Source organism: Alosa pseudoharengus, unplaced genomic scaffold (assembly GCF_046254945.1).
Source record: "Alosa pseudoharengus isolate Yale_2024_CS ecotype anadromous, Long Island Sound unplaced genomic scaffold, YU_APseudo_1.1 YU_APseudo_1.1_scf_1, whole genome shotgun sequence".
Classification (NCBI taxonomy): Eukaryota; Metazoa; Chordata; class Actinopteri; order Clupeiformes; family Clupeidae; genus Alosa; species Alosa pseudoharengus.
In genome coordinates, this window is record NW_027468564.1 from 20903668 (window position 1) to 20916093 (window position 12426).

At 40.0% G+C, this 12426-nt stretch overlaps 1 protein-coding gene across 1 annotated transcript in view; it reads right to left on the reverse strand.

Moving 5' to 3' along the window:
* LOC143122808 (basement membrane-specific heparan sulfate proteoglycan core protein-like) overlaps positions 1 to 12426 on the reverse strand; it is a 124981-nt gene that overhangs the window by 101348 nt on the left and 11207 nt on the right. The window contains exons 4-9 of the mRNA XM_076283708.1: positions 11454 to 11558; positions 9727 to 9831; positions 8419 to 8523; positions 4968 to 5072; positions 4361 to 4458; positions 4167 to 4241 (exon numbers count right to left, since the gene is read on the reverse strand). Of these exons, the coding sequence (XP_076139823.1) occupies positions 4167 to 4241; positions 4361 to 4458; positions 4968 to 5072; positions 8419 to 8523; positions 9727 to 9831; positions 11454 to 11558 (593 nt within the window). The remainder of the gene's footprint in view (positions 1 to 4166; positions 4242 to 4360; positions 4459 to 4967; positions 5073 to 8418; positions 8524 to 9726; positions 9832 to 11453; positions 11559 to 12426) is intronic.

Below are 12426 nucleotides of genomic sequence, written 5' to 3' on the forward strand. Positions count from 1 at the left end.
GTAAGCAAGGAAACAGTACACCGAACACATAGGAGAAGTGAGGAGTTTCTTTGCAGTGCTTGCACCTTTGTCGTGCCCAGGATGGGAAGTGGTCAACCCCATCTCTCCTAACATCTGGAGGAACACTGCATAGTGGCCTCTTCCGTGGTGGGGTATGTGTTTGTGATGGTGAGGAGTGTGGCGAAGGGGAATGTGATGGAGAGGACAGTGGCCTACCAAGTACCATCTCCTGGTTTTCAAACTGTATTTGTACAGGGCAGGGCAGAGAGCATATCCAAAAACTCAACACCACCCATAAATTTGTTGTAAGTCTCCACAATGGCTGTTCTGGGAACCATAACGTATACGTCTTCCGATCCCAGTGTTTCACCTGACCTTGGGGAGTCCAATTTATATCTTCCACTTCATCATCTGTCTCAACAAGGCCCTGTATGTCGCTCAAATTGCCATCAAGGAAATTCAGGACATATTCAGTAGAGAACTTCCTTTTAGCCTTTTTCCTTTTAGCCATCTATAAATTAGCCATAGATATTTATGAATTATGAATAAGAGTTATTAATTATTTGTTGTGAATATCACATTTCAATCTGTAAATTGTGTAATTGATTCATTAAAACACTGTATTATGGACTATGGAAGACATAAAATACATATAACATCCAGAAAAAAATAACTATGCCCATTGAAAGATTTACCACTAATACCTGCTGTATCAATTGTGATACAAACATTTTCTGCTCGATTTTACACCAAACTACATTTTACAATTTTTGGAAATTTTAAGTTTTTTGAACAAAGTCATTTTTAATCTTAAAATATTGATAAATATGTAAAGGTAAATCTCACCATAAAATTATCAAATTACCAATATCCTTGACCTTTACATAATCAGCAGGGTACTAATGAGATTCCACCATTTTGAATTTTAACAAACTACATGTCAGAATTGTTGTAGTGCAAAAGGTATCCAACAGGGGGCAGAGGACAAGTAATAGATTGTATACAACAGGGTTTTATGCAAAGTTTATATCTCATGGTGATGCAATGGGTCTCAGAAATGCATGTCTCAAATTTGATACGCACGGCATTAAAGGGTTAAAAGGTTCCTTTCAACTCATTTATCTTCTCTCTTTGTAGACTGTAAATTTGATTTCGTAGGAATTTTAACGTGTTTTCCAAGTGGCTGGGTTATCAGATTTATGAACATCTTCCTCAAACTTTTTGGAGAGCTACTTAGAAACAAGTGGGGACCTAATGGTAGCTCGCAAGCTAACTGTTGGAGAGCCCCGTTCAAAGGCAAGAGGCACAATAGTTGCATTTATATTCAAGTGTATGATCACTGAGCCAGGTGGGAGATATCATTCGTCCATTCAGACAAGCCCCAAACAAAGAAATCATGAGCGGTAGAGGAGGCACCAGTAGTGTAGTGGTATCATACAGTACAAGAGTCCCATTCTTTACCCGGGTTCGATTCCCGGCTGGTGCAGACCTTTGACGTGATGGAATTTCGACAAGTCTATTCCAACGTCTTTTATGGGGGCAGCCGTGGCCTACTGGTTAGTGCTTCGGACTTGTAACTGGACTTGTAACTGGAGGATTGCCGGTTCGAACCCTAACCAGTAGGCACGGCTGAAGTGCCCTTGAGCAAGGCACCTAACCCCTCACTGCTCCCCGAGCGCCGCTGTTGTTGCAGGCAGCTCACTGCGCCGGGATTAGTGTGTGCTTCACCTCACTGTGTGTTCACTGTGTGCTGAGTGTGTTTCACTAACTCACGGATTGGGATAAATGCAGAGACCAAATTTCCATCATGGGATCAAAAGAGTATATATACTTATACTTAGGTCTGAAAGGCTTTGTGAATAACTTTTAAGAGAAACTCCTAGCTAAAATCTTTTAGTGCAATGTAGGAGTAGGCCTACTCCTAGTGCTAAGATAAAAGGCTTTTTGAATATGGCCACTGGTGTCTAACCCAATGCATAGCCATTTACTGTACACAAAATAATGGTTGAATATTACTGATGATATTTAATTGTTATGTAAGAACATGCAGTGCGCGTAGGGCACCAAAAACATCTTACTCGTAAAAAATCATCATACCGATCATACATGCGCAAACCACAGGCCTTTATTTTGGGCAAGCATGCATTCGAGGCAAGCCTTTATTTCATAAGGCTTCTGTTGAAGAATTTTATATAAAGCCTGCGCTAACAGTTGTCCTCCTGCCCCCGCTACCACAGCTGTGTGAGCGTGTCCCTGGATAGTGTGGCATGCTCACGCGTTATGTCTCCTTCTTGCAAACTTGACTATAGCAAAACCATTAATGAAAGCCAAGCAACTATTTACATCTTCATAAAATAACAACTTGCCAGATATGCCTTCATGGACAATAACATAGACAGCAAATTAAGATATGTTTTCGTTTTGTGGAGCTGCACCGGTATCAAAAGAAGATTTCGATTTTCGTTAACCACTGTGTAGCCAAGCCTTATGCTATACCCAAGTAGCCTAAATCGAGGTCATTTTTAATTATGCATGATTTATTTTGTTATTGAATTCATAGGCTGGGAATGGATTCCTCTCGGCAACAATTATGTTTAAAGGTAGCCTCCTGCTTTTTCAGAAGGGGCGGCAGGCAGGCTACTGACAGAGCAACGTACAGTGGCAGAGCGACGCACAGTGGCTGAAAGTGGTACTAAAGTTTCACGCAGCTTCACGTCAAGTAATGCTGAATGAAGTGGCAAGTAAGTGCTGTGCTGTAATGTGCGAACCTGTTTGCAAACTCTTGCCGCTACAAGTAACATTACATTTTTTGCCAAACCCCCTGTATAACAGCGACCGGACAGGGTGAGAGACTGGGGCCGGAGCTCTGCCTGCCGCTTCCACCTCGGGCCAGTCAAGAAACCTGGGCCGTCGGTGGCTGTGACCACCTCACTACCGGTGCCCCTGGAGACAAATCCGACTGGGTGGGGTGCAGAGGCCAAGGACCCCCTGGTGGCCATATGGAAGGACTGCTCTTTGGACATTGTCCATCTCTTTTAAATCTTTACACTTACCCCCCCTATTTTGAGTTTTTGCTCAAAATTGCACACTGCCTACTAACAATGGCCCTGTTTCCACATACTTTGACTTATATTCAAGTGCTTGACCTCCTTTGAAAGCAGAGGCCTAGTAAATTATTTTGGTGCCAATAGATTTACTGTGTGATGAACTGTCAGAGAATGACAAAGGGTAGAATGATGATTTTCTTTTTAGGCGGTTTTGTACATCTCTGGAAATGACCACATTCTGCCCTCTTGGTAATTTATTTTGTCTTGGAAACACAACTGAGGCCCACTACCAGGTCTTGTGAATCTGTATCTCAAAGTAGATCAATATAGAATGAAATATGAGTACTTTAGACCATTATTTGCTCATGTGTGTTGTAAAATGCCCTATAGAAACTCCCCATAGGACTTTTGGCTACTTAAGGCATTTTTGATTTTGATTTTTGATAATATTTAAAGGAGAATTCCGGTGTGATATTGACCTAAAGTGTGTTGAAACATGATACCGAGTGTGAACGTACTGTATGTCTCATAGCTCACCTCGGCTTGTCCCCTGCACTCAGAAATCTAGCGCTAGTTAGCCAATGCTACCAACAGTGTTTCGTTGTGGTGCCTCGGGCATCGGCCTAGCCATGCAAATAAATCACTGTTTTACACCATTTACGAGGTTCAAAGTAGCTCCATACTTCATTGGTAGACTTCCGAGGGCTTTGACATTTAAAACGAGACATGGAGAACTTTGAAAAAGCACTGGTAGTTTATTTACAAGACGATTTATACAGACAGTACCTTAAGGAATTTTACCGTTCGACGCCATCTTAAATTTAGTCACGATAAGTCGAGCGACGAGTACGAACGAACAGGTATGATAAGGGATCAGATTCCAAAAATAATTCAGTGGAAATGCATGGATTCAGTTGCTTCCAGTAAATAAAGATTTTAAAAACAGTGTAGCTTTTAGGCCTCAAAGCCAAAAAGCATTTGTGAAACTAATCGTATTAGAAAAAGACCCATCCCCTTATACTAAGCTGGCTATACCCCTGCATGTGTAATGTTGTGTTACAACCCTAAAATATCTGTCAGATAGAATGTCAGCATTGTTAAATGTAAACTTAAATGTACCTTCAGAATGGTGGTAAAATCCGGCATAGAGTGCCACCAGGACAGCCAAAACAATCGGCACCATCCATGCAATACCTGTGTTTATATTAGTGAATACAAATACAACATAAAATAGCATATGTTATTGTAATATGTCTGAGGTGTCCACAATTTACAAATACACATAAACAACATTAAAAAATAACATATTTTACCTGATTTGCTCCATTGAAGTGAACTGACTTTTGCTGGTGATACTTGTGGTTTCTGTTCAATTTCATGTGTCTGGTGCTCTGTCAGACGAGTCTCAACACTGCAAGTAAAAATGATCTGATTGGTCAGCTTTACTTATGCCTCTATGACAGTAAACTAAATAGCTTACCTTGCCATGTAGACAAAGTAATTCATTAAGTAAGTAATTTGAATACACAGTTTTGGGCTTTGGGATACACTGATCCTCATTTTTTTTTACAATTTTTTCATTGACTATGAAAATAATCTTTAGTCTAGTTTCAGGCCTGAAAGGGGCAGAGAACCCAAAAGCTGGAGGTACTGAACACCTGCCAGATAAGCATGGGTATAAAATGTTTGTGGTTTGGGGATTCTGTAAGTACATCAAAATGGGTAATCAATGTAGCCTACATATGTGACAATATTCTTCCCTCATAATGAAGTCATATGTTGAAACACTTTCAATTGGATGGGCCATATGTCAATCTGGCTGGTACTGGTCCACCCAGGCCCTTATGTCGGCCATGGTTTACACACACACACACACACACCCACACACACACACACACACACTAACTCATAATCACTCACTCTGATTCAGAGGGTAGTGATTCACCGCTGAAGTCGGGAGCGCCATCCTTGGAGTCATCACTGTCCAAGCTGGGCGCCGGAGATGGAGATCTTTGTTTATTTGATCTAGTGATACAAAGAAAGAAAACAAAATCAGTACAACATTTAATTTTTCCCAGCGTGAATGAAACAATTCACATCCAAACTCAGCTACAGTTTAAAAACCCAACTTCTCAGAGGGTGGAATACTGTTCTTTACTGTTGATTGCATTGAATACAGTTTCCATCGCAATTAATTAGAATACAGTTTTTATATTCAACTAGAAATGTAATGCCAGAGGAATTACAGTAGTGGATGGAATGTTGCTGGCTTAATGTTGGTGGGAGATTCCTGAAAATAAAACATTGAATCACTTAATCTTTGGGTTCATACAAACCCTCGTACCAAAAAACCTTGTGTGTCAAGGCGTTCTTGAGATATAACACTCAAGGTGTTTTTGACCTTGACATTTGACCTTTGAGATCCAACATCAATTTACTTCATCTTTGAGTCCATACAAACACTCATACCAAATTCCAGGCATGTATGTCAAGGCATTTTTGAGATATCGCGCTCAGAGTATTCATGGACTTGACCTTTGACCTTTGACCTCCAACATCAACTCACTTCATCTTTGAGTCCATACAAACACTTGCCGTTCTGGAGATATAATGCGCAAAGCATGAGATATGGCTGTGACTTTTATTTTGACACACGGGAAACACTTAAACAGGATATGTAGTTCAGGGAGAGCCAGATGCTGTGCCAGTGTTCTGATTAGCCCGGGAACTACTCTGGGAGCTTAACGAGCGCAGCTGGCTTTAGGCCATTATGACATCACAGCCTCCATTCAAGTCTATGGGGGGAAAATGAGCTTTTTAAAAATTTTCATCCTCTATTTCTCAAAAAGTATAAACTTTTAAAAACATCTGAAATAATAACTCTCTTGTCCAACTCCAGACCTACACAATGGTTATTTCAACATGTCTGTACGTTAAGCGGTTAGAGTCGCATTCATTCTTTTTTTTTTTTAGCCTTTTTATGCCTTTATTGATAGGACAGTGGAGAGTGACAGGAAGCGAATGGGAGAGAGAGCAGGGGTGGGATCCGGAAAGGAGGTGCCCCAGCCAGTTGCGCCACAGCTGGGGCCAGAGTCGCATTAATTCTTGAAAAGGTAAAAAGAAAAGGTTATAATAAGAAGAAGCCAGGAGATTTCAAGATAGTGGATTCCATCCACTATAATTTCAAGTTGACTGGGATTCAGTTCCAAACTAATTAATTACATTTCAAAATAGACTATTCAAATTCAGTTTTTCAATACAATTTTTCAATTTCAGCAATTCAAATGAAAATACTAAATGTTCAGATTAAGTTTGAAGTGGAACAAGTTTTACTCCATATTCTGTTCCTTGCTGTTGATTGCATTTAATACAGTTTCTAAAACGAGTAGGTGCATATCGATGTTTGCTTCTGATAGAGAAAATATATTTATTGGTGGAAGAATGATTATCTATGAATAAATCCTTACATTTCTCGTTGCTGTGCCTTTATTTTACGGAATCCTGCCAGATATTATGTAGCAAACGTTTTAGAAAAACAATAAGTCACTCAAGTAGCCTCTCTGCTTGCGCGTCGTGCCTAACAATTGGCCCTTAGCGATTCTAAAATCAGTGTAACTCAGGGGCGGACTAACTATCTGACATACTGGGCATTTTCCTGGTGGGCCGACTCACCCTTTTTAAAATAGGCTATAGAATTTCATTCGTTTGGCCAACGATCGGCCCAAAGGAAAGATAGTCAATGGCCCATTTGTTCATTTTCCATCCTGACATTGGACTGATCCATTAACAGCCCTTGTCAGGCCCCACCCCTCCCATTTTGGCTCAGAGCCAGGATTCTGTAAGCACATCAAAATGGGTGATTAATGTAGCCTACATATGTGACAATATTCTTTCCTCATTTTACAGTCATATGTTGAAACACTTTCGATTGGACAGGCCATCTGTCAATCTGGCTGGTACTGGCCCACCCAGGCCCTTATGTCAGCCGTGGTTTACACTAGGGGTGAACGATTTTGGAAAAAAATCTAATTGCGATTTTTCTCACAAATATTGCGATTGCGATGCGATATGCGATTATTTTTAAGCTCTTTATCTTCTGTCTTATTCAACAAAGACAAGCAATATATTATTTTATAGTATGACCAACACAAAATTAGATAAGTTAAACATAAACTGTTCTTTCCTGGAGCCCAGGCCTATGTTATGATGGCATTAGGTCATTGAATAAGATTGATGAATGAAATATTTTTTATTTAACTATTTTAATCACATTAGTAGACCTATATTTGTTTAACTTCCAGCTTTGTAAACATTTAATGATTCTTATAAGTTTCTATTTTGTTTCTATTTCATGTAGTCTTCCGTTAGTTAACAGTTAGGTCTACATGCAGTGGCACTGACACGGCTTCTCCTTGTCCTGTGCTCTCCGTGCTTGCACACACACACACACACACACACACACACAGAACCGCTCCTCTCCTCTGTTGGCTACTTGCACGTGAATCGGAACAAACTACTGTAGATTGTTGCAGCACAAATAAATGCGGCCAAATGACCGGTCCGCTCAGTGTTAACTAAAGGTTAGCATCATCAACACCGCAGCGCAATACGCATGCATGCAAATTAACTAATTTGTTTATATCACAACAAAGCCAATCGCGGAGACAAAACTCTTTAAACAGGCAAAGTTAGCAGCAGTTAGCAGCATGTATGTAACCTAGAGCCTTAGCAGGTAAGTTAGTGTGGGAACAGCTGGATTTTTGGTGGTTAGCTGTGTCAACTACTTGCGGATAACATTATGCATCAATTCATTACCTGTGAGATGAAATGTTTGCGCAGCCAACCCCTTTGGATATCGCAAATGCCCCCACTGTTACTGTACTCCAGTAAACAAAGTCCCCAGTGCACAGGTGAATGGCTGCTGCTGTGCAGCCTAAACACTCGTTTAAACACGAGTTTTAATCATCAGCTGGACAAGTGAACGAAGTTACCAGCCAGAGTAGCAGCACAGGGGAATTATGAACTAGAACCAGGGACATGGCAGGTTCAAGCAAAAGGTAATGAAGAGGTTTAGTTTTAACCAAAGTAGCTCTACTGATCAGACCTTTCTTGACACTGTTAGCTGGTCCTCTTGTTTACGTTTTTTGCTTCTTCAGTGGTCGGTGTGAAGAATCGTGGCGCATAGGCAAGCGCAAGTATAAATGCGTTTTGGTGACGTCACATATTACGAAGCGTAATCGCAGCCTTTGCGGTTTGAAAATCGTGTTTCATCATATCGCGATATTATCGCAAATGCAATAAATCGTTCAGCCCTAGTTTACACACACACAGACACACACACCCCCACACACACAAACTCATAATCACTTACTCTGATTCAGAGGGTGGTGATTCACCGCTGAAGTCGGGAGCGCCATCCTTGGAGTCATCACTGTCCAAGCTGGGCGCCGGAGATGGAGATCTTTGTTTATTTGATCTAGTGATACAAAGAAAGAAAACAAAATCAACACAACCTTTCATTTTTCCCAGCGTGAATGAAACAATTCACATCCAAACTCAGCTACAGTTTAAAAAGCCAACTTGTCAGAATTATGTTCTTTACTGTTGATTGCATTGAATACAGTTTACATCCCCATTAATTGGGGGCAGCCGTGGCCCACTGGTTAGCACTCCGGACCTGTAACCGGAGGGTTGCCGGTTCGAGCCAGTGGGAACAGCTGAAGTGCCCTTGAGCAAGGCACCTAACCCCTCACTACTCCCCAAGCGCCGCTGTTGTAGCAGGCAGCTCACTGCGCCGGGATTAGTGTGTGCTTCACCTCACTGTGTGTTCACTGTGTGCTGAGTGTGTTTCACTAATTCACGATTCAATGATTGGGCTAAATGCAGAGACCAAATTTCCCTCATGGGATCAAAAGAGTATATATACTTATACGTATACTTAATTAGAATACAATTTATTATATTCAATTTTTAAGTTGACTGGGATTCAGTTCCAAACTAATTAATTCAATTTCAAAATGTATTATTCAAATTCAAGTTTGAAGTGGAACAAGTTTTACTCCATATTCTGTTCCTTACTGTTGATTGCATTGAATAGAGTTTCTAAAACAGATAGTTTGGGTCCTTGATTATGATTAGCTGAATTGTGTTTGATGCCATTGTAAAATCCAGCACAAACGTACACCTAGACCGCATTTTGTTCTATATTACTGCGCTACCACAACTTGATAGAAAAGTTAGAGTAGGTGCATCTCAATGTTTGCTTCTGATGAAGGAAATATAATTATTGGCGGAAAAATTATTATCTATGAGTATATCCTTACATTTCTTGTTGATGTGCCTTTATTTTATGAATTCTTGGCAGATATATGTAGTAACCATTTAGAAAAGCAACACGCCACTCAAATCCATAGGTTACACTGATTTGAGAAACAACTAACATTTTTTTTTGCCTAACACATCAAAATGGGTAATCAATGTATCCTGCAAATGTGACAAAATTCTTCCCTCATTTTAAAGTCATATGTTGAAACACATTCGATTTGATGGGCCACTTGTCAATTTGGCTGGTACTGGCCAACCCAGGCCCTTATGTCGGCCCTGGTTTACACACACACACACACACACACACACACACACACACACACACCCACACACACACAAACTCATAATCACTCACTCTGATTCAGAGGGTGGTGATTCACCGCTGAAGTCGGGAGCGCCATCCTTGGAGTCATCACTGTCCAAGCTGGGCGCCGGAGATGGAGATCTTTGTTTATTTGATCTAGTGATACAAAGAAAGAAAACAAAATCAACACAACCTTTTTTTTTTCCCAGCGTGAATGAAACAATTCACATCCAAACTTAGCTACAGTTTAAAAAGCCAACTTCTCAGAGGGTGGAATTCTGTTCTTTACTGTTGATTGCATTGAATACAGTTTACATCCCAATTAATTAGAATACAGTTTTTATATTCAATTTCAAGTTGACTGGGATTCAGTTCCAAACTAATTAATTACATTTCAAAATAGTCTATTCAAATTCAGTTTTTCAATACAATTGTTCAATTTCAGCAATTCAAATGAAAACACTAAATGTTCAGATTATGTTTGAAGTGGAACCAGTTTTACTCCATATTCTGTTCCTTACTGTTGATTGCATTGAATACAATTTCTAAAATGAGTAGGTGCATCTCGATGTTTGCTTCTGATAGAGGAAATATATTTATTGGCGGAAGAATGATTATCTATGAATAAATCCTTACATTTCTCGTTGCTTTGCCTTTATTTTATGAAATCCTGCCAGATATTATGTAGCAAACGTTTTAGAAAAACAATAAGTCACTCAAGTCCATAGGTTACACTGATTTGAGAACCAACTAAGAGGGTTTTTTTGCCTAACAATGGCCCTTAGCCATTCTAAAATCAGTGTAACCCAGAGGTGGAATAGGTATCTGACATACTAGGCATTTTCCCGGTGAGCCTACTTACCTTTTGGGCCGATAGAATAGGCTATATAAATGAATTTGTCTACACTAAATTAATCTGTTTACATAAATTAATTTGTTTAGACTTTTTTGAGAAACAACTAAGGGGGGGTTAGACACTCTGCTTGCTCGTCGTGCCTAACAATTGGCCCTTAGCGATTCTAAAATCAGTGTAACTCAGGGGCGGACTAACTATCTGACATACTGGGCATTTTCTTGGTGGGCCGACACACCCTTTTTAGAATAAGCTCTAGAATTTCGTTCGTTTGGCCAACGATCGGCCCAAAGGAAGGACAGTCAGTTAGCCTGGGTGTTCCCATGCTGCCTTGCGCGCGATTTGATTCACGCTGCTAAGGCAGCCTGGAGACCATGGAGCAAATTTTCGCCTGAGATAGGGGACCAATCACAGAACAAGGGGGAAAGCAAGACGATGATATGCTTTGCAAAGACGCATTTGATAGACATCCGTGGCACCCAATAAACGGATCTGGGCATTTTTTTCAAATACGAGAAAATTAACGTTTGGTTTCCAGACCACGTCTCATTGAGTAGTGGTGGCGCTAGCCAGGCTAACAGTCAGTAGCTCATTTGTTCATTTTCCATACTGACATTGGACTGATCCAATAACAGCCCTTGTCAGGCCCCATCCCTCCCATTTTAGCTCAGAGCCAGGATTCTGTAAGCACATCAAAATGGGTAATCAATGTAGCCTGCAAATGTGACAAAATTCTTCCCTCATTTTAAAGTCATATGTTGAAACACATTCGATTGGATGGGCCACTTGTCAATCTGGCTGGTACTGGCCAACCCAGGCCCTTATGTCAGCCCTGGTTTACACACACACAGACACACACACACACACACACACACACACACACACACACACACACACACAAACACACAAACTCATAATCACTCACTCTGATTCAGAGGGTGGTGATTCACCGCTGAAGTCGGGAGCGCCATCCTTGGAGTGATCACTGTCCAAGCTGGGCGCAGGAGATGGAGATCTTTGTTTATTTGATCTAGTGATACAAAGAAAGAAAACAAAATCAACACAACCTTTATTTTTTCCCAGCGTGAATGAAACAATTCACATCCAAACTCAGCTACAGTTTAAAAAGCCAACTTCTCAGAGGGTGGAATACTGTTCTTTACTGTTGATTGCATTGAATACAGATTGCATCCCAATCAATTAGAATACAGTTTAAACTATTATATTCAATTTCAAGTTAAGTGGGATTCAGCTCCACACTAATTCATTCAATTTCAAAACATACCATTCATATTCAGCTTGTAAAACAATTGTCCACATTCAGCAATTCAAATGAAAACAATACATGTTCAGATTAAGTTCGAAGTGGAACAATTACGTTTTACTCCATATTCTGTTCCTTACTGTTGATTGCATTGAATACAGTTTCTAAAACAGATAGTTTGGGTCCTTGATTATGATTAGCTGAATTGTGTTTGATGCAATTGTAAAATCCAGCACAAACATACACCTTGACTGCATTTTGTTCTATATTACCGCGCTACCACAATTGATACAAAAATTAGAGTAGGTGCATCTCGACGTTTGCTTCTGATAGAGGAAATATATTTATTGGCAGAAGAATGATGATCTATGAATAAATCCTTACAATTCTTGTTGATGTTCTTTTATTTTATGAAATCATGCCAGATATATGTAGTAATTGTTTTAGAAAAGCAATAAGCCACTCAAGTCCATAGGTTACAATGATTTTAAAAAGCTAACGTGTTAGAGGGTGGAATTCTGTTCTTTGCATTGAATACAGTTTACATCCCAATTAATTAGAATACAGTTTTTATATTCAATTTCAAGTTAACTGGGATTCAGTTCCAAACAAATTAATTACATTTCAAAATAGA